The following is a 22,105-nucleotide window of genomic DNA, read 5'->3' as shown; positions in this document are numbered from 1 at the left end:
TTAACTGATTTCCGCCATCCCCAACTTGCCATTTAATAAATTCACTTATGGTTCGGACAAAACATTGACTTTTACAACTTCATGTGGGTGATCAGTCTGTAGAAGCGTAACCCTCTCTGGTTCCTTCTTTGACAATAATTCTTGAGGAATTCGGCCTCAGGAGTCTGGCTCCATCTTCGACAGTAATTTCCTTGGAGCTCGGCCTCGGGAGTCTTCAGTACTTGGCCAGCAAGGAAGACCTTCAGAAACTCTACTTTTATCCCCAAAGTGACCATTACCTCACATCAGAGTTGGACCAGTTGTAAGATGACAGTTGGTCAATTTGGTTACTAGATTAATTTAATTGGATCCCCAATTACTTACACCACCTTCTCTCATTATCTTAGACAGGAAGACAATAGAACTGTTTCATACTATCCCTTTATCTAATTCTATACAATCGCTTATTCATACAATTTCAAATGTTGAGGCTAATCAGAGCTTGAAGGTCTCTCTTGCCGGTACATTTATTATCATTGCATATTCTTTATATACACAGAAATTAAGGGTTTACATTTTTACAGAAAATGAAGTTCAGTCTTTTACTATAATTACTGATTAATAATTGTAACTCAGTTAAGGCTCACTACTTATTCAATTACCGACTGGTAGCTAATTAATACAGTAATCTTGAATTAACACATTTGGTTAATACAAGATATATTGGTTCAAAAAGACAGCTTGTGGAAGACAATAGCTTTCTTTCTTACTGATTTTGATTGTTTTGAAAAATGAGCTTTATTCTTGAGCTGGACTTTGACAGAATATGAAGTCCTTATCAAAATTAGAAAAGAATGTCTTTGTTTAAACAATTACTGCTAGCTCTGCAGTGTCGAGAAACATTGAGGTTTATACAGTGTTAATTTTTAAAATAAAGATCCAGCCTTTACAAAGTAATTATCTCTTACATTGCAAGGTTCATTACTGAATAATCATTTGTTTCATGACTGCCTTTCAATTCAAAATCAGTAAATAGATAATAAAGTTACAGAATGTGAAATGGCTGCAGCAAGCCACATGTTAGGGTTTAAAATGGCTTCCTTGACCTTGTTACTCATAACAGTGAATATGGTATGAAAGTGATTGAATTTTAAAAGTAAATTTGATTACCCAGGCCTACGTACAGTTTCCTACATTACAATTGTGACTATACTTCAAATGTGCTTTGTTGACTGTAAAACATTTTAGGAGGTCCTGTGGTCATGAGAGGTGCTATAGAAATGCAATTTATTTCTAATTGTCCGCATACTTGGATATTTAAGCTCAGTCCCCTCATCAAAATCATTGATAAAGATTGAGCTTTAATTTTGTGTAATAACCCTGTCTTTGACGCCATTTTGAATACTCTGTGAAAATTAAAACACAGTTATATCCTGAATTATTTGTATGAAAACACAGCGAATTGTTGTGATGTGGAATGTACTGCCTGAAAATGGTGCAAGGAGCAGATTTGAATCTATCTTTGAAAAGGGATCAGGACAGATCCTTGAAAGAAAAACAAAACTATAGGACAATGGGATGAATTGGATAGCTCTTTCAAAGAGCCAGCATGGGCACGATGGGCCAAATAGCCTCCTTCTGTGTTCTATGAGCCTCATGTGCAGTTAAAGTGAGTGGTAATGACTTGGAACCCACTTCCTATGAATGTGGTAGAAGCAGAGATAATGGAATGTTTTTGAAACGAGATTGGATGGGCACTCGAGAGAAATAAACCTCCAGGGATACGGGGATAGAACAGGGCAATGGGACTGACTGGTTTGCTCTACAGGGAGCCGGCATGGACTCAATGGGCTGAATGGCCCCATTCCCTACCCTAATGACTCTATGATCTACAGAGTGAAATTTCAGTTGCTTCAGGCTCTCCATTAACTAAACCCATCATTCCTGGTGCCATTCTCATAAATCCTCTCTCCAGTCTCTCTAAGAACTTCACATCTTTCTTAAAGTGTGGGGCCAAGATATAGGGTTCCATTCTAGAGGGAAAGATAGATTTGAAAAGCAGGGAGGTTATGTTCAACTTGCTCTGAACCATGACTAGTCTACGCTGGGAGTACTGTCAACATTTGTGATCTCCTTTTAGAAAGAGGAAATAGAGGCACTGGAGAAGGGGCAACAAAGATTCACAAGAATAATATCAGAACTGAGAGCATTTAACCCTTAGGAAAGGCTGGGCTGCTTGAATACATTTAAGGGGAAGTTAGATACACACATGAGGGAGAAAGGAATAGACAAATATGCTGATGGGGGTGGGGGAGATGAAGAGGAGTGGGTGATGTTTCATGTGGAGCTGAAGTACTGACATAGACCAACTGAGCTGACTGGCCTGGCCCTGTGCTGTAGACTCAATGGAACAGAGACAAATGTATTTCTTTTAGATCTACCTGCAGTGGTAGAAACTCGCTGGTGTCTCAGCCAGGTGCATGAATGGCTGGATCCCTTCCCAAACTCAGATCAGGTGAACAGTCTCTCCTCATTGTGAATTCGATGATCAGTTGCAGCCTCATCCATGAGTAATCAGACCCTGACAATTTTCACTTGCTTTCAGCCATTTCTCACAAAAGCTACTCAGATTGTAAGCTTCTGAAATTTTACTTTCCTTTAAATTTCAAACTACAGTATTAGACCAGCTTTCTCTGTTACCATGTTCTAATCCTGACAGCCTTAGGGTGGAGTCAATCATTATTTTTGTATAGATTTATTCACAGAGTGAAACATTGCAGATATATTCCTCCTGACTCCACACTATGTCAGTCAGTCTGAAATTCATGTGTACTCATGTAAATATCCAATCAATATCTACTTAACCTGAATAGATACAGTTAACACCCACAGTCAGAGTATCTAAAAAATCTCTAATCGGTGTGATTGCCATGGTGTCTCAGCAGCTCCGATGAACAAGCGAATCCCTTCCCACATACGGAGCAGGTGAATGGCCTCTCCCCAGTGTGAACTCGCTGGTGTGTCTGCAGGTGCACTGACTGAGTAAATCCCTTCCCACACTCAGAGCAGTTGAATGGCTTCTCCCCGGTGTGAACTCGCTTGTGTCTCTGCAAGTTGGATGAATCAGTGAATCGCTTCCCACATGCAGAGCAGCAGAATGGCTTCTCTCCATTGTGAACTTGCTGCTGTATCTGCAGCAGGGATGACTGAGTGAATCTCTTTCCACAGTCAGAGCAGGTGAATGGCCTCTCTCCACTGTGAACTCTCTGGTGTGTCTTTAGGTGGGATGACTAAGTGAATCCCTTCCCACACTCAGAGCAGGTGAATGGCCTCTCCCTGGTGTGAACTCGCTGGTGTTTTTGCAGGGTGGATGAATCAATGAATCCCTTCCCACATACGGAGCAGGTGTATGGCCTCTCTGCGCTGTGAACTCGCTGGTGTAGCTTCAGGTTGAATGACTTAATAAATCCCTTCCCACACACAAAGCAGGTGAACAGCCTCTCCCTGGTGTGTATGCGTCGATGAGTTTCCAGATCTGACGGGGCTTTGAATCCTGTCCCACAGTCTCCACATTTCCACTGTTTCTCCATGGTGGGTGCCCTTTTGACTATTGAGGTTTGAATATCAGTTGAAGTCTCGTTCACACACAGAACAAGTGTACAGTCTCTCCCTGCTGTGAATGGTGCGATTTATTTTGGGCTGTGTAACTGATTAAAGCTCTTTCCACAGTTAGCGCACTGGAACCCACTCACTCAGATGTCTGCATCTCGATGCTTTTCCAGTCACACATGTTTAAAATCTTTTGATGCGGACAGAACAGGGCAACATTTCTCCTATATTCAAAGACCAATGATATTCAGGTCCTGATGAATTGAGTGACTTGTCAGATCCTGATGCGATGTTTGGTTTGAGATTTCTGTCTGTAAATTCGCCTCTTCTCATATCCTGTAAAAGGAGTTTACAAAATTCAGTGTAGGGTAGAAATTCAGAACAGACAATTTGAGTTTTCTGGAACATTATTTTCTTTCTCATTCCCCAGAAGTTGTAAATCTCCATCCCACACACTCTCCCTCTGTTCTCACTCTGTGTACCTGATATTCACCCTCCCAATTGTCCTGAAGGTGTCGGTTTATGCTGATCGACAGATCCATGCTCAGCACAGGGACCTTAAACTCTTCATGCAGGCTGCTCGCCACAGATCTGTCTATGTTACTGGACTAAAATTGTGTGCAATATTCAGTAATGTCAGACTTATTAGAGATTTGGTGGTGGGGGGAGTGAGGGAGAATTTTATTCAGGGAGCGGGTGGACATGACCAACAACAACACGAGACCTAGAAATTCAGAACAGACAATTCTAGTTGCTTTGATCCCTGTGACTTGAAATATAGAATATATTTATATATATATATATATGTGTGTGTGTGTGTGTGTGTATATATATGTGTGTGTATATATATATATATATATGTTACATCGCTACAATGCTATGGGACCAGTAATATTATCTCGTAGTTTCTGACAGACCCAGAAATAATTTGGGCTCCGCGACCTCGTCTGGTCGAACAGGGATTGACCAATGGAGAGAGATGAGAGAACGCAGGCCAGGCGCGCGGACACGGGAGCCCCTCCCCCTCCAACTCCTCGAGTCAAGGTTTCCAGGCAACCGGCTGACGGCTCCGGCCAGAGCGAGGAGCCGCTCGGAGAACTCGGGAGAGGGCAAGTTGCGCATGTGCGGGAGAGAGCCCGCCCCTTCCCTTCAGGCTGAGGGATTGACCAATGGGAAGAATTGGAAGGATTCCGGTCCTCCAGCCAATCAGAGTGCGGGCTTTGTGTGAATGAAGATTGAGCTTCACACAGACCAAAACTTCCTCCTGTGTCCAACATCTGAGTAAAACACTTTCTTTTCTCCCCCTTTCCATTTCTTTTCTCATTCTGGGGGGAAATTGTTGACTTGCAGGAACTGAAGGGAAAGGAAGTGAATCCAGGGAGGGTGCAGACTCTGGAAAGGTTGGCCCAGGTCTCTCTCTCTCTCTCTCTTAAAGACATTGACATCCTTTGCTCCCTCAGCTTGACACATTTATTTGTCTGGCGAAAAAGATGGTCTCTTTCCTAATATTCACAATTAAAGGGGTGGTTTCCCCAGGAGATGGCTGACATTTGAATGACAGTAAATTAATATAGGACAGAGATATGTCTGGCGTTGTTATATGGTACATATTAGTTATGTTATTTATGGTTCTGTAGTTATATTTATTTTATTTCCAGCCTAGTAATATATGAAGCAGGTAAATACATAATATATTGTTCTGGTTATCTAATAAAGTACATTTATTATTATTTCTAGTTTTGTAATATATTACTGTAGCTACGTTATATATTTGCAGTCATGGAGTCATTACAACACAGGAATCCATTTGGCAACTCGAATCGATGCCGACTCTCTGTTGAGAAATCCAGTCAGTCCCATTCCCCCTCTATACCCCTCCGCCATTCCACTGCAAGTTTATTTTATTTAACTGCCCATCCAATTTTCTTTTGAAATTATTAATCCTCTCTGCTTCCACTACCCTTGTAGGCAGTGAGTTCCAGGTCATGACTACTCAGTGCCTAAATAAGTTTCTTTCTTACCCCACCCCTGTATCTCTAATCAAGGAATAGAATTCTGTAGATTATACACATTGTTTAGTCCACTAAATATGTAAATATACATTTAGAGCAGCAGCTTGCATCAAGATTTTCAGGTTTCTGTGTCTGGGACAAGAAGCGGTGAGCATGGATCTGTCGATCAGCATGTATCAGCACCTTCAGGAGAATTGGGAGGGTGTATATTAGGCACAGCAGAGTGAGAATTCAGGGAGTGTGTCTGGGATGACTTTTGGGGAATGACAGAGGAAATAATGTTCCATACAATCTAGAACAATCTGTTCTGAATTTCTATCCTACACTGACAGTGATGACCTTTGCAAACTCCTTTTACAGGATATTAGAAGGGGAGGATTTGCAGACAAAAATCTGAAACCAAACATCACATCAATCCTGCCAGAGGCATTCAATTCATTGGGAGCTGAATGTCATTGGCCTTTGAATCTCGAAGGAGAAAGGTTTTTCTGTTCTGTCACCTTCTGAAGTTTTCAAACATCAGTGTGACTGGAAAAAACCTGAGACACACACACCGGAGTGAAAGTGTTCCAGTGCGCTGACTGTGGAAAGAGTTTTCACCAGTTACAGTGTGTGAACGCGGCTCCAACTCATTGTCAAACCTGGAGATACACAAGGACACCTGCACCATGGAAAAATGGTGGAAATGTGGGGACTGTGGGAAGGGATTCCGGTCCCCGTCTGAGCTAGAAACTCATCGTCGCTATCACACTGGGGAGAGGCCGTTCAGCTGCTCTGACTGTGGGAATGGATTCACTAATCTATCCAATCTGCTGGCACACTAGCGAGTTCACACTGGGGAGAGGCCATTCACCTGCATTGAATGTGGGAAGGGATTCACTCGGTCTTCACACGTTGACACACCAACAAGTTCACAGCGGAGAATGGCCATTCACCTGCTCTGAGTGTGGGAAGGGATTCACTCAGTTATCCCACCTTCAGACACACCAGCAAGTTCACACCGGGGTGAGGCCATTCACATGCTCTGAGTGTGGGAAGGGTTTCACTCGGTCATCCTACCTGCAGACACATCAGCAAGTTCACAATGGAGAGTGGCCATTCACCTGCTCCGATTGTGGTAAGGGATTCACTCAGTTATCCTACATGCAGACACATCAGCGAGTTCACACTGCGGAGAGGCCATTCATCTGCTCTATGTGGAAAGACATTCACTCAGTTAGCCCACCAGCTGAGGTACCATCGAGTTCACAAGTGATTCCAGGGGTTGGATTCTGCTGTTATTGCTGCTGTAAATCACATCCAGGACTGAACCATGTTCATTCTGACACTTGGTGAAGTGGGAGGGTCAGAGGGTTTCTTTATGCTGGACTAGTCAGTCTCATGACTTTGTTTCCAGTGGCTGATGCTCTTTGAGCCTGGGAGTGCACATTTCCACTGAAATGATCCACAAAAGCTGATGAAGTACATTTATTGTATCCTGGACAGTAAATAGTGTTTTTCCTACCACTACAGGTAGATCTAAAATAAATATATTTGTCTCTGTTCCATTGAGTCTACAGCATAGGGCCAGGCCAATTGGCCTCTGTCAGTATTTATTCTCCACATGTGCCTCCACCCACCCCTCTTCATCTACCCCCATCAGCATATCCGTATATTCCTTTCTCCCTCATGTATGTATCTAGCTTCCTCTTAAATGTATTCATGCTATTCACCTCAACCACTCACTGTGGTAGCGAGTTCCACATTCCCACCACTCGCTGGGTAAAGAGATTTCTCATGAAATCCCTATTGGATTATTGATCCTCTTCATCATCTTAAAGACTTCCATCAGGTCACCCTTCAGTCATTTTTCTAGAGAAAAGCAGCCCCAGCCTTTCCTCAGGGTGAAATGCTCTCAGTTCTGGTATTATTCACAGAATCACATAATCCTTATGGTGCAGAAGGAAGCCATTTGGCCCATCGAGTCTGCACTGGCTCTCTGAAAGAGCATTCTGCCTTGTCCCATTCCCCTGCCTTATCCCCATTGTTGTGATATGGTAGGTGGTATTTGCCAGGTTGACGAAATCCCAAAGAGAAACTTGGCCAAGCTATTAGAACGATTTTGCAATTTGTATTTATTACAAGAAGGTTCGTGCACTGAAGTCAGAAGTAAAGAGTCCACTACCAGCTTTAGGGATTTTAAAGATTAAATTAGAACACTTATTAACAAAAGAAAAGAAAACTTAAACACACAAGACGACAGTTACACAGTTACATTTAGCCTGATAACAGCTCCCACAAGATTTCTACTTAACTAGACTCTCAGCTACGCACCTCTTTGAGGCAACTGTCCAAATTAATTCTTCATGTATCAAACATCCAGCAATAGTACCACAAGCACACACTGTTGCTATCAGGGAGGTATTTCACAGCTTCTTTCTCCCTCTCCCTCAACAATGGAATTTCAAGGCATCGAACACAACCTTGCATTCTGGAACGCAAGCACTTCTTTGGGGTGACCAGAGGCTGCTTCTTCACAAGTCTGTTTTACACAGTCAAGATCTCACATGGCCACTCCCCATACAGCTTCCCATCTTTCTGTTAATATATTTCCTCCCTTTTGATCTGTAAATCCCATTGTTTCACCCTTTCTTTGGAAGTTACTTTTGCCAAAATATAAAAATCTTTCATGTTGTCCTTGTGTCCAGCACTTTCGGGAAAAAATAAACTTAATAACTTTGCCTTACTTATCTTGCCAGTTGGAAAACATCTCATCATGTCCCTTTGAAAATCAAACAACCTCTCAACTCATCTCTAAATACAAATTCCATTCACACTGTATCTGCTGGGACTTCATCCTAGCTTACCCATCTCCATTTCAAATGCCTGTTTTACACCTAACCCCTTTGATGATTTAAACCTTGCAGTCTGACTGTCTGCAGTTTGATGAAATTAGCCACACATACAGCCCCCATAAGCCTGCTTTAAAGCATCCCACAGTAAAATTAAGAAAAAAAGATATTTCCTTTACACCGTAACCTTGCACATTCTTTCTTTTCAGATAGCAATCCAATTCCCTTTTGAACACATCGATTGAACCTGCCTGCACCACCCTCTCAGGAAGTTCGTTCCAGACTCCAACCACCCTCTGGGTGAACAAGTTTCTCCTCACATCACGGTTTACTCCTTTTGCCAATTGTTTTGAATCAGTGCCCTCCAGTTCTTGTGTTTTCTTGAGTGGAAACAGTTTCTCACTATTTACCCTGTTCATACCCCTCTGGATCTTGAATATCTCTATCAAGTCTCCTCTCAGCCTTCTTTTCTCCAAGAAAAACAGTCCCAACCTCTCCAGTCTATCCTCATAGCTACAGTTCATTATCCCTGGAATCATTCTTGTGAATCTCCTCTGTACTCTCTCCAATGCCTTCACATCCTTCCTCAAGTATGGTGCCCAAAACTGGACACAGTACTCCAGATGAGGCCTTACTCGTGTCTTATAGTGTCTCCTTACTCTTGTACTCAATGCCTCTCTTAATAAAGCCTATGATACGATATGCTTTATCAACTGATCTCTCAACATGCCCTGCCATCTTCCGTGACGTATGTACATATACACCGAGGTCCCTCTGTTCCTGCACCTTCTTTAGAGTTTCTGCCTTTATTTTATACTGTCTCTCCTTATCCTTCCTGCCAAAATAAATCACTTCACAGTTCTCTGCATTGAACTTCATCTACCACATCTGCCCAATCCACTAACATGTCTATGTCCTCTTGAAGTTCGAGACTATCCTCTTCACAGTTGACAATGTTTCCAATCTTTGTATCATCTGCAATTCTTGAGAATCTTCGTTGCACCAGTCAGTCCTATTTCCCCATTCTATCCCCATATCTCTGCAAGTTTATTTTCCTCGAGTGCCCGTCCAATTTCCTTTTGAAACTGTTCACTGTCTCTGCTTCCACGCCCCATCCCCCCGAAAGGCAGTGAGTTCCAGGTCATTACCACTCGATATGTAAAAATATTCTTCCTCTCATCCCCCCTGCATCTCCTGTCCAAAACTTTAACTCTGTGTCCCCCTCGTCCTTGTATCATCAGCAAATGGGAACAGCTTTTCTTTGTCCACCTTATCTAAACCTGTCATAATCTTGTACACCTCTATCAAATCTCCCCTCAACCTCCTTTGCTCCAAGGAGAATAACCCAAACTTCTCCAACCTAACCTTGTGGTTAAAATCCCTCATCCCTGGAACCATTCTGATAAATCTCCTCTCCACCCTCTCAGGGACAGTCACATCCTTCCTAAAGTGTGGTGACCAGAACTGGACTCAATACTCTAGTTGTGGCCTAACCAGAGCTTTATAAAGGTTCAGCATAACATCCCTGCTTTTGTTCTCAATCCCTCTATTTCTGAAGCCCAAGATCCCATGTGTTTTGCGAATTCCTCTCTCACTCTGTCCTGCCAGCTTCAATGATCTCTGCACATGAACCCCCAGGTCCCTCTGTCCCTGCTCACTCTTTAGAACTGTGCTTTTAAGTCTATATTTCCTCTCCCTACCCCCTCTGCCAAATCACATCACCTCCCACTTCTCTATTAAATTCCACCTGCCACTTCAGAGAATGTTAAGGGGAGATTTAAGTGTTAAAATAAACATAGAGGAGGGGAGGCACTGCTTTCTTTAATATGTCACCCACAATTGAAGATGATCCCCTCCCTTTAAATGTACACAAGGCTCATAGAGCACAGAAGGAGGCTATTCGGCCCATCTTGCTACTGCCGGCTGTTTAAAAGAGCTGTCCAATTAATCCCATCGCCCTGCAATTTTCTTTTCCTTTCAAGAATCTGTCCCATTCCCTTCCGAAAGATACAGTTGAATTTGCTTCCAGTGCGTTTTCAGGCAGTGAATTCCAAATCACAACAACTCGCTGTGTTTTCTTTAACAATTCAGGATATTGTGTTATTCTTATTGGAAAGAAGGCTGCTCCAACAGTGCAGCACTCCCTCAATGCAGGTTTTGATATTGGCCATGTCCCTGGACCCCGACTTGACACCATAACCTTGAGGCTCAGAGGTGAGAGTGTGATCTACTGACCCTCGACCGATGCTGTATACAATACAAAGTTAGAAAGGGAAAGTTACCCCCACCCTTTGCATCCAGTGTCTAAATCTTATAATAAAACCCCCAGTATAAATAACAAGTGTTGGTTCAGAGCCACTAGTTTCCACTTCCCATTTGAGCCCCCAGCACCTTTCTGTCTCTCTATTGCTCCTGTCAATGACAGCCAGGCGACGGAGCTGAGGCCTAAATTTAGCTGAGAATAACGGGGCCTGCGCCCCAGTTGGGAAACTGCCATGGGCGTCGCACTGACAGAGAGACAGGAAGGTGCTGGAGGACTGACTGGGAAATGGGCCTCCAACCAATCAGGGCACGGGATGGGGTGACCGGGGCTGATGGTGACCCGACCCCCAGGGTTCAGTGCCTCTGTGTCCAGGTTATAGAGCAGATGAAGAGAAACCATTTGGGTCCAGAACATTGTGCACATCCTTTTACACTGGTTGTCTCTGATCCTCAAGAAATTTTCTGTTTCTTTTAACCATGTTCTGTTTCATTAATAAACATTTATCAGTAAAAATATTTGATTTTTCTGGACTTTTCACGCTTAGATTTATGCACTTTAGGGAAAGTGGGTGAGAGGGGTTAAAAACAAAAACAGAAACACCTGGAAAAACTCAGCAGGTCTGGCAGCATCAGCGGAGAAGAACAAAGTTGACGTTTCGAGTCCTCATGACCCTTCAAAAGAACTAAGTAAAAAAGGTGAGAGGGGTTGGCAGGCTCTTTAACAGAAAGTGAGTCCCTCTAAGGTAATTGGCAAAGGAGCCAGTGGGGGAGATGAGATTTTATTTTTGACACAACGATGTCAGAAAATGGGGTTCAGGGAGTCAATTAATCCTTTATCCCCTTTTCCCAAACTCTGAAATTGGTGACAGTGGATCATTAAAACATTTGGTCAATGAAGACCCAAACCACAATATCCCATCCTGTCACCTGTCAACCATCCTCACCCAGAGAGTAATCACAACAGGAATAAAAACAGGAGAAGTGTAACAATCCAATTAAAAATAAATGCACAGCCTGTCATAGTTTTTGATTCAGTGTTCACTTTTTAGCAAGAAAACCTGAAGTAGGGGGTCTCCCAGGATTCTTACAGTCCACACCTTGAGGGGGAGGAGAACTCTCTCTCCCAACCCTCACTCAATTTCACTCCGTTATTTTCCAGTTCTGTTCTGGCCCCACCTGGGGTAACATCTACTCGATCTTTTCTTCTCCTGAAGGAGCGCTGTGAGTTCTCGGTTACTCGTACATAAGGACATATGCTTTGAGCAACAGACCGGCCAGTTGAGCAGAAAGAAATTCTCCGACCCTCCCACTTCACCAACTGTCAGAATGAAAATGGTTCAGTCCTGGGTGTGATTAACAGCAGCAATAACTGCAGAATCCAACCCTGTAATCAATTGTGAACTCTCTGGTGTCTCAGCAGGTGGCATGACTGAGTGAATCCTTTCCCACACTCAGAGCAGGTGAATGGCCTCTCCCCAGAGTGAAGTCGCTGGTGTGTCCGCAAGTTGGATGAATCATTGAATTCCTTCCCACACTCAGAGCAGGTGAATGGCCTCTCCCCAGTGTGAACTCGCTGGTGTCTCCGAAGGTTGGATGAGTTAATGAATCCCGTCCCACACACGGAGCAGGTGAACGGCCTCTCCCCAGTGTGAACGAGCTGGTGAGTCAGCAGGTTTGGTAAGTGAGTGAATCCCTTCCCACACTCGGAGCAGGTGAATGGCTTCTCCCCTGTGTGAACTCGCTGGTGTCTCCGCAGGATGGATGAATCACCGAATCCCTTCCCACATTCAGAGCAGGTGAATGGCCTCTCCCCAGTGTGAACTCGCCGGTGTCTCCACAGACTGGACGACGAACTAAACCTCTTTGCACAGTGAGAACAGCTGAACGGTCTCTCCTCAGTATGAATGCGCTGGTGGAACATCAGTTCCCGGGAGCTTTTGAAGCCACTCCCACAGTCAGAGCATTTAAAGGGTCTCTCACTGGTGTGAGTGACATGGTGTGTCAGCAGGCTGGATGACTGAGTGAATCGCTGCCCACACACAGTGCAGATGAATGGCCTCTCCCCGGTGTGAACTCGCTCGTGTGTCAGCAGGGCGGATAAATCACTGAATCCCTTCCCACACACAGAGCAGATGAATGGCCTCTCCCCAGTGTGACTGCGTCGATGAACCTCCAGCTTTGAAGGGAATCTGAATCCCTTCCCACAGTCCCCACATTTCCACGGTTTCTCCATGATGCAGGTGCTCTTGTATCTCTCCAGGCTCAATGATCAGTTGAAGCCTTGTCCTCACACAGAACCCATGAACAGTCTCTCATCACTGCGAATGCTTCAATGTTTTTTCAACTGAGTAACTGGTTAAAGCTCTTTCCACAGTCAGTGCACTGGAATACTCTCACTCGTGCATGTGTGTGTGTCTTCCCACTGTTCCAGTCACACTGATCATTAAAACGTTTTGAAGCAGGCAGAACAAGGAAACATTTCTCCCTGATGATATTCGGGTCCCGATAAATGAAGCCACTTTGTCAGATTTTGATATGAAATTTGGTTTGAGACTTCTGTCAGCAAATCCTCCCCTTCTAATATCCTGCTAAAGGAGTTTACAAAAGTCATTACTGTCAGTACAGGATAGAAATTCAGAACACACAAGTCTAGTTTCAGTGTATCATTCCTTCCTCTCTCATTCCCCCAGTGTCTATTCCGGATACACTCTCTCTCCTTTCTCACTCAGCTGTACCGAATATACACCCTTCCAATTCTCCAGAAGAAGCGATTCATGCTGATTGACAGATCCATGGTCATTGCTTCATGTTCTGGAGACAGACATGTAAATCTAGATGCAGAGTGTAAATATGGAGGGAGATGTGAGGATGAACTTTGTTTAGGAAGCGACTAGTCATGACCTGGAGCTCGCTGTCTGGGCAGCTGGAGGTAGCAGAGGTGATCAATGATTTCAAATTGAAATTAGATGGGCACTTGAAGGAAATAAACTTGCAGGGGAACAGGGATATAGAGGGGGAATGGGACTGGCTGAATTGCTCTACAGAGAGTCGGAATGGACTCAAGTTCGCAAATGGACTCCTTCTATGTGGTCATGACTTCATGGCAGGAAATATATAACGTAGCTACAGTACTATATTACAAGATTAGAAATAATATAAATTACTTTATTAGAGAACCATAAATATGTCTAATATGCACCATATAACATGGGGCATATCTCTGTCCTGTATTAATTTACTGTCCCCTTAAATGTCAGCCATCTCCTGGGGAAACCACCCTTTTAATTGTGAACACTAGGAAAGAGACCATCCTTTTAGCCAGAAAAATAAATGTGTGAAGCTGAGGGAGCAAAGGATGTCAATGTCTTTAAGAGAGAGAGAGAGAGAGACCTGGGCCAACCTTTCCAGAGTCTGCACCCTCCCTGGATTCACTTCCTTTCCTTTCAGTTCCTGCAAGTCAACAATTTCCCCCCAGAATGAGAAAAGAAATGGAAAGGGGGAGAAAAGAAAGTGTTTTACTCACAGATGTTGGACACAGGAGGAAGTTTTAGTCTGTGTGAAGATCAATCTTCATTCACACAAAGCCCGCGCACAGATTCGCTGGAGGAGCAGAGTCCTTCCAGAACTCCAACTCTTCCCATTGGTCAGCCCCTCAGCATGAAGGGAAGGGGCGGGCTCTCCGCACATGCGCAGCTTCCCCTCTCCCGAGTTCTCGGAGCGGCTTCTCGCTCTGACCGGAGCCGTCAGCCGGTTGCCTGGAAACCTTGGCTCGAGGAGGTGGGGGGTGGGGGAACAATGGGTGGGGGCGGGGTTCCCGTGTCCGCGCGCCTGGCCTGCGGACTGGAACTCGACGACATCACCGCGGAGCAGAATGATTCCTATTGGCTGATTCAGGCAGGGTTCCAGTGTGGACGTCACAATGCGGAAGTTGGACAATGAGCTTCAGACTCAAACTTCCTCCTGTGTCCAACATCTGTGAATAAAACACTTTCTTTTCTCCCCCTTTCCATTTCTTTTCTCATTCTGGGGCAAATTGTTGACTTGCAGGAACTGAAGGGAAAGGAAGTGAATCCAGGGACGGTGCAGACTCTGGAAAAGTTGACCCAGGTGTCTCTCTCTCGCTCTCTCTTCAAGACATTGACATCCTTTGCTCCCTCAGCTTGACACATTTATTTGTCTGGCTAAAAGGATGGTCTCTTTCCTCATGTTCACAATTAAAGGGGTGGTTTTCCCAGCAGATGGCTGACATTTAATGGGACAGTAAATTAATATAGGACAGTGATATGTCATGTGCCGTTACATGATGCATATTTTATGTTTGTGTGGGACAGACAATGACAGTTTTTACGGAACGACAGAGGAAAGAATGTTCCACAGTAATCAGAAATGCCTGCTCTGAATTTCTATCCTGAACTGACAGTGATGCATTTTGTAAACTTCTTTTACAGGATAATAGAAGAGGAGGGTTTACAATCAGAAATCTCAAACCAAACGTCATGTCAAGATCTGACAGAGTCAATCGATTCATCAGGACCTGAATATCATCGGTAATTGAATCTGGAAGGAGAAAGGTGTGTTCTGTCTGCTTCAAAAGATTTGAACTGTCAGTATGACTGCAAAAGCACCGAGACACACACACCCGAGTGAGAGTGTTCCAGTGCACTGACTGTGGAAAGAGCTTTACCCAGTGACACAGCTTGAAAAATCATTGCACCATTCACAGCAGGGAGAGACCATACACGTGTTCTGTATGCTTCATACTGCTTCAGCAGTTCAAGAAGGCAGCTCACCACCACGTTCTGAAGGGCAATGAGGGATAAGCAATAAATGCTGGCCGAGGCTGCGACGCCCATATCCCATCAATGAATAAAAAAAATTGTCAAACCTGGAGAGACACAAAGGGCACCCGCACCATGGTGAAACCATGGAAATGTGTGAACTGTGGGAAAGGATACAGATCCCCATCTCAGCTGGAAATCACCAACAGTCACACAGGAGAGAGGCCATTCACCTGCTCTGAGTGTGGGAAGTGATTCACTCAGTCATCTCACTTGCAGACACACCAGCGAGTTCACTCTGGGGGGAGGCCAGTCATCTGCTCTGAGTGTGGGAAGGAATTCACTGGCTTGTCACACCTGCAGGTACACCAGCGAGTTCACACCAGGGACAAGTCCTTCACCTGCTGATTGTGGGAAGAGATTCACTCAGTTATGTAACCTGCAGACACACCAACAGGTTCACTCTGGAGAAAGGCCATTCACCTCCTCTCAGTGTGGGAAGAGATTCACTCAGTCATCCAGCCTGCTGACACACCAGCGGGTTCACACTGGGGAGAGGCCGTTCACCTGCTTTGAGTGTGGAAATAGATTTGCTCATTCATCGCACCTGCTGAGACACTTGCAAATTCACACTGGGGAGAGGCCGTTCACCTGCTCTGAGTGTGGGAAGGGATTCACTCGGTCAACCTACCTGCTGAGTCACCAGCAAGTTGACAAGTGATGATAGGAGTTGGATTCTGCTGTTTTTGCTCCTGTTAATCACATCCAGGACTGAACCATGTTCATTCTGACACTTGCTGAAATGGGAGGGTCGGAGGGTTTCTTTCTGCTGGACTGGCCGGTCTCATGACTTTGCTTCCAGTGGGCTGATGCTCTTTGAGCCTGTGAGTGCACATTTCCACTGAAATGATCCACAAAAGCTGATGAAGTACATTTATTTTATTCTCGATAGTAAATAGTGTTTTTCTGACCACGACAGGTGGATCTAAAATAAATACATTTGTCTCTGTTCCATTGAGTCTACAGCACAGGGCGAGGCCAGTCGGCTCAATTGGTTTCTGTCAGTATTTATGCTCCACATGAGCCTCCACTCACCCATCTTCATCTCCCCCATCAGCATATCCTTCTATTCCTTTCTCCCTCATGTATGTATCTAGCTTCCCCTTAAATGTATTCATGCTATTCACCTCAACCACTCGCTGTGGTAGTGAGTTCCACATTCTCACCACTCGCTGGGTAAAGAGGTTTCTCATGAAATCCTGATTGGATTATTTAACCCATTCATTATCTTAAAGACATCCATCAGGTCACCCTTCAGTCTTCTCTTTTCCAGAGAAAAGCAGCCCCAGCCTTTCCTGAGGGTTAAATGCTCTCATTTCTGGTATTCTTCTTGTGAATCTTTGTTGCCCCTTCTCCAGTGCCTCTATTTCCTTTTTCTAAATGGAGATCACAAATGTTGACGGTACTCCCAGTGTAGTCTAACCATGGTTCGAAACAAGTTGAACATAACCTCCTTGCTTTTCAATTCTATCCCTCGAGAATGGAACCCGATATCTGGGCGCCACACTTTAGGAAAGATGTGAAGTTCTTAGAGAGGGAGCAGAGGAGATTTACGAGAATGGCGCCAGGGATGAGGGACTTCAGTTAGTTGGAGAGACTGGAACAGCTGAAATTGTTCTTTTTAGATCACAGATTCATTAGGGTAGAGAAGGAGTCCATTCAGCCCATCATGTTCACACCGGCTCACTGCAGAGCAAACCAGTCAGTCCCATTTCCTTGTTCTATCCCTGTCGCCCTGAAAATTTATTTCCCTCAACTGTCCATCCAATTTCCTTTTGAAACTGTTCATTGTCTCTGTTTCCACCCACCTTGCAGACAGCGAGTTCCAGGTCATCACCACTCACTGTGTAAAAATGTTCCTCCTCAAATCCCCCCCATATCTTTTCATTTTCATTCATTCATGGGGTTGTGGGTGTCACTGGCTGAGCCAGCATTTATTGCCATCCCTAATTGCCCTTGAGAAGGTGGTGTTGAGCTGCATTCTTGAACCGCTGCAGTCCATGTGGTATAGATACACCCACAGTGCTGTTAGGGAGGAATTCCAGGATTTGACCCAGCGACAGTGAAGATATACCCACGGTGATGTAGATATATCTCCTGTACAAAACTTTAAATCTGTGTCCGCCTCGTCCTTGTACCATCAGCAAATGGGAACAGCTTTTCTCTGTCCTCCTTATCTAAACCTGTCATAGTAATCTTGTACACCTCTATCAAATCTCCCCTCAACCTCCTTTACTCCAAGGAGAACAACCCCAGCTTCTCCAACCTAACCTTGCGGTTAAAATCCCTCATCCTTGGAACCATTCTGGTAAATCTCCTCTCCACCCTTTCAGGGACCCTCACATCCTTCCTAAAGTGTGGTGACCAGAACTGGACTCAATACGCTAGTTGTGGCCTAACCAGAGTTTTATAAAGGTTCAGCACAACTTCCCTGCTTTTGTTCTCAATCCCTCTATTTCTGTAGCCCAAGATCCCATGTGCTTTGCTAATTCCTTCTCACTCTGTCCTGCCACCTTCAATGACCTCTGCACATGAATCCCCTGCTCACTCTTTAGAACTGTTCTATTTACATCTATATTTCCTCTCCCTAACTCCTCTGCTAAATATCATCGCCTCAGTCTTCTCTATATTAAATTCCATCTGCCACTTCAGAGAATGTTAAGGGGAACTTTAAGTGTTAAACTAAACATTCAGAGAAGAGGAGGCACTGCTTCCTTTAAGATGTCACCCACAATTGAAGATGATCCCCTCCCTTTCAATGTATACGAGGCTCATAGAGCACAGAAGGAGGCCATTCGGCCCATCATGCCGGCTGCTGCGAATATCTAAGTTCATAATTCATACGTTTTCAAAAATAACTTTTACTTTGGGGATTGAAATGTAGCTCGATGGAAACTCTGGGTTGAGAAACTGTTGAACACAATTCTGATGGAAATCCAAATCAAAGAAGCCTGGGCTAATTACAGTTAAAATATGACCTTTGTTTATTCAGTAAGGTCAGTGTTGATAGTGAGAACACTTAAACAATGGATTATCCATTGTGGATTTTTCTTTTTATTTTCCAGCTGTGGGACGAGAAGCCAAGAGGGTCATTAGGAACCAGCATGTTCCTCATGTTTAAATCCCTCAGCAAGAAGGTAGTGAAACTTCCGCTTGAACTGAGAAGTCCACAGCTTTGAGGCCTTAAAGGAAAGTTGCAGTGTTTCTTAGCCTAAAGTTGATGGAAGGACCCCCATAAAGTCTTGGAGCTTGGAGAATAGCTGGAATACTGAGGAGAATTAAAGTGAATTCTGGGGAGCATTGACATCCCTTTGGGATGGTCCCAGGAACAGAAGCGAATGAATCTTCAAGATACCATTAAGTATAAGTTCTCTTGTGGAGAAGTTAAAAAGTAGAACTGGGTTTAAAGATTAAATCTTTATAAACTATAGCATTAAGTTCGTAGTGCTGGTTTTTAATATTCTTTTGTTTTATATATACAGTAAATTTTGGTTTTGTTTGTAAATGTGGAATCTTGTGTAATTCTTTCAGTTATCACTGGGTGTTTGAATTTCTCTTTAAACGTTAACGGTCCTGACCGGGATTGTAACAATCAGCACAAACAATATTTCAGAACAAACCAAAGAGGATAAAGTATGATTTTCCTTATTTTGCACAAAGCATTATTACATTTTAAGACATCCCTCTTCTAAGATCCCCAGTAATTTCTTAGTTCGAACACTTCTTTTTATGAAACAATCTGATAATTGATGACTAAAAATGGAACGAATTGTAGTTCCTTCGAAAGCAGGAGGGCTATCGCCCAGCACAGAGGGTAATTTGGGATTTCTCCTGCAGACCAATCGAAATGGACTTTTCCCTCCAACCATCTGAAGTGAATTCTTTACATGAATCGTCCATGCCAGTGCAGTCGTCAACTTGCTGTTTGGCTGATCAGCTAAGATTTTCTGCAGCATTTCATCGCTCACAGCGTGATTCCTTTCACAGAGTCCATTGCTGAAAGGACTTTCAGCTGTGGTGCTCATGACCATAATGTTCATGTTTTCACACACGTCTCTAAACTCGTCATTAGCAAATTTCCCCTCCATTATCAGTCAGAAATTTAGCTGGTGCCCCAGGTCCAGTCCCTGTCCATTTCCCCATGACTTGGTCTGTAATCTCCCTTTTGTCCTTGCCATGTATTATTGGAGAAGGAGTAAATTGGTTACCATGTCTATCAAGTGTAGAATGAAAATATTTCTGTCTTTGTCCCATCCCTTTAGATCCATGGCAACTACCTCGTTAAAGTCACGTGCCAAGGGAAGGTTTACAATAGGATGTGACAGGGTCCTCCCATACTTTTTACACATTTCACACTTTGCTCTAATCTCCTCTATGAGCTTCGTATACTTTTCACCAACCACCCCTGCATCTTTTAGCAGGATTTGTTATCTTTGACAGGAAGGGTGAGCAAATTGTCTGTTTAGTTTTAAAATAATTTGTTTTTTTCTCTCTGATTCTTATCATTGATGCCATTAATCCTTCTCAATCACTCTGATGAGAAACATCAGGTATTGTTAAGGGGAGACGATAATGTCCTGACTGAGTAAACTGCAGATCCACTGACTTTCCATGTCCAGTTGCATTTGTGCCTTTTTTGTGGAAGGTTTACTCAACAGTAAGGGTACCTCACTAGAGAGTACACCAGTCCTGATAAAGTGGCTGACTCCAGCTATTTTGCAAAAATCCCCACTCTTTTTAGTGACGTCAAAGTGTTCACATCACCAAACAAAGACAAGGCGAACTTTCATACTCCTTGTGTCAATCCTCATTACGATGTGAATCTGGATAACATTTTCACCAACTGATCCACATACTGTCGAGGTGCAGCCACTGTCTAACACAGCACAGTTGAATGAGAGTGTGATGAACACAATCATCACTGGACCAAAGTTCCTTGTGACTAGTACAATTCCTTCAGAGTAATCATCATCATCATCTTCAGCCTCAGAATTCTCTGTGTCATGCGTCACTTTGAAGACCCTGATTTTCCACTTTGGGCAGTTCATCACATAATGATATTTTGAGTCAGACCTGAAACACCTATTAATTGTTCCTTGGTCATCCCTGGGGTTCATTCATCTATTAGTGCTGTTCCAATCCTGTCTCTTGTTGTGATATCCAGATCTGTTAAAGATGTTTTCACCCTCATTCGAAACCTGTCAAAGTCCATCTATGCTTCATAGGCATCCAATAGATCATCTTTCTTGTAAATCTCATCAATGAACCTGAATAGAAGATCCAAACCTTCTTCAGTGACGGGCATGCAGCTCACTAAATACTTTGCTTCTGACTTTACTTTTGTTGGGAAGTGACAATCCCAAGACCAGACCTTGTTTCCTCCTTGGTAGGGACGTAACCCGTGTCCACATCTCCACTTCATTCTTCCACTGGTCGTGTGGCTCAGACTCTGAGTACATCAGCGGGTAATTAGACCCTGACAATTTCCATAACATAAAAGCAAATTACTGCAGATGCTCAAAATCTGACACAGAAACAGAAAGGGTTGGAAAAACTCAGCAGGTCCAGCAGCATCTGTGGAGAGTGAAACAGAGTTAACGTTTCGAGTCCGTATGACCCTTCTTCAGAGCAATTCCCTGACAATTTCCACTTGTTTTCAGCCATTTCTCACAAAAGCTACTCGGATTGTAAGCTTCTGTCTGAAATTTTATTTTCCTTCAGTTTCCAACCTCCACCATTAGACAAGTATTCTCTGTTACCATGTTATAATCCTGACAGCCTGATTGTGAAAGAAGAAACTGGAGCCAGTCTTTGCTTTGTATACATTTATTCACAGTGTGAAACATTACAGGTATATACCTCCTGAATACACTCCACTACACATAAGGTGTCTCTTTATATGTGCTCAAGTAACCATCCAATAAATGTTCTGCACCTGTATATATTTTACCTCAATTGACACAATTAACTCCCACAGTCCGAGCAGGCTGGTTAACTGAGTGAATCCCTTCCTACACTCAGAGCAGGCAAACGGCCTCGCCCCTGTGTGACCCTGTTGATGTGTCAGCAGGTAGGATGAAAGAGCGAATCTCTTCCCACACTCAGAGCAGGAGAACGGCTTCTCCCTGGTGTGAGCAACTTGGTGAATCACTAGGTGGGATGACTGTGTGAATCCCTTCCCACAAACAGAGCAGGTGAACAGCCTCTCCCCAGTGTGAACTACCTGGTGTACCAGTAGGTGAGATGACTGAGTGAATTCTTTCCCACACTCAGAGCAGGTGAATGGCTTCTCCCTGGTGTGAGCTACCTGGTGTGCCAGTAAGTGTAATGGCTTACTGAATCCTTTCCCACACACAGAGCAGGTGAGCGGCCTCTCCCTGGTGTGAGCTATCTGGTGTGCCACTAGGTGTGAGGAATGAGTGAATCCCTTCCCACAGACAGTGCAGGTGAGCGGCCTCTCCCTGGTGTGAGCAACCTGGTGTGCCACTAGGTGTGAGGAATGAGTGAATCCCTTCCCACACACAGGGCAGGTGAATGGCCTCTCCCCGGTGTGAATATGTCAATGAGTTTCCAG

At 44.0% G+C, this 22,105-nt stretch overlaps 4 protein-coding genes across 4 annotated transcripts in view; 1 reads left to right on the top strand and 3 right to left on the bottom strand.

Moving 5' to 3' along the window:
* LOC144697127 (uncharacterized) overlaps positions 1-22,105 on the top strand; it is a 215,081-nt gene that overhangs the window by 69,355 nt on the left and 123,621 nt on the right. The window lies entirely within an intron of this gene.
* LOC144697179 (uncharacterized) overlaps positions 1-22,105 on the bottom strand; it is a 148,190-nt gene that overhangs the window by 11,359 nt on the left and 114,726 nt on the right. The window lies entirely within an intron of this gene.
* The window catches only part of LOC144698460 (uncharacterized), a 404,975-nt gene that overhangs the window by 335,784 nt on the left and 47,086 nt on the right, over positions 1-22,105 (bottom strand). The gene's annotated exons all lie outside the window — the stretch shown is intronic.
* LOC144697124 (uncharacterized) overlaps positions 11,707-22,105 on the bottom strand; it is a 162,906-nt gene continuing 152,507 nt past the window's right edge. The window contains exon 2 of the mRNA XM_078568961.1: positions 11,707-13,278. Within this exon, the coding sequence (XP_078425087.1) occupies positions 12,084-12,926 (843 nt within the window). The 5' untranslated portion in view covers positions 12,927-13,278 and the 3' untranslated portion in view covers positions 11,707-12,083. The remainder of the gene's footprint in view (positions 13,279-22,105) is intronic.

Source organism: Cetorhinus maximus, chromosome 23 (genome assembly GCF_964194155.1).
Source record: "Cetorhinus maximus chromosome 23, sCetMax3.hap1.1, whole genome shotgun sequence".
In the NCBI taxonomy this organism is placed as follows: Eukaryota; Metazoa; Chordata; class Chondrichthyes; order Lamniformes; family Cetorhinidae; genus Cetorhinus; species Cetorhinus maximus.
Note: the sequence above shows the minus strand (reverse complement) of the source record. Positions and strands in the feature narration are given on the sequence as shown.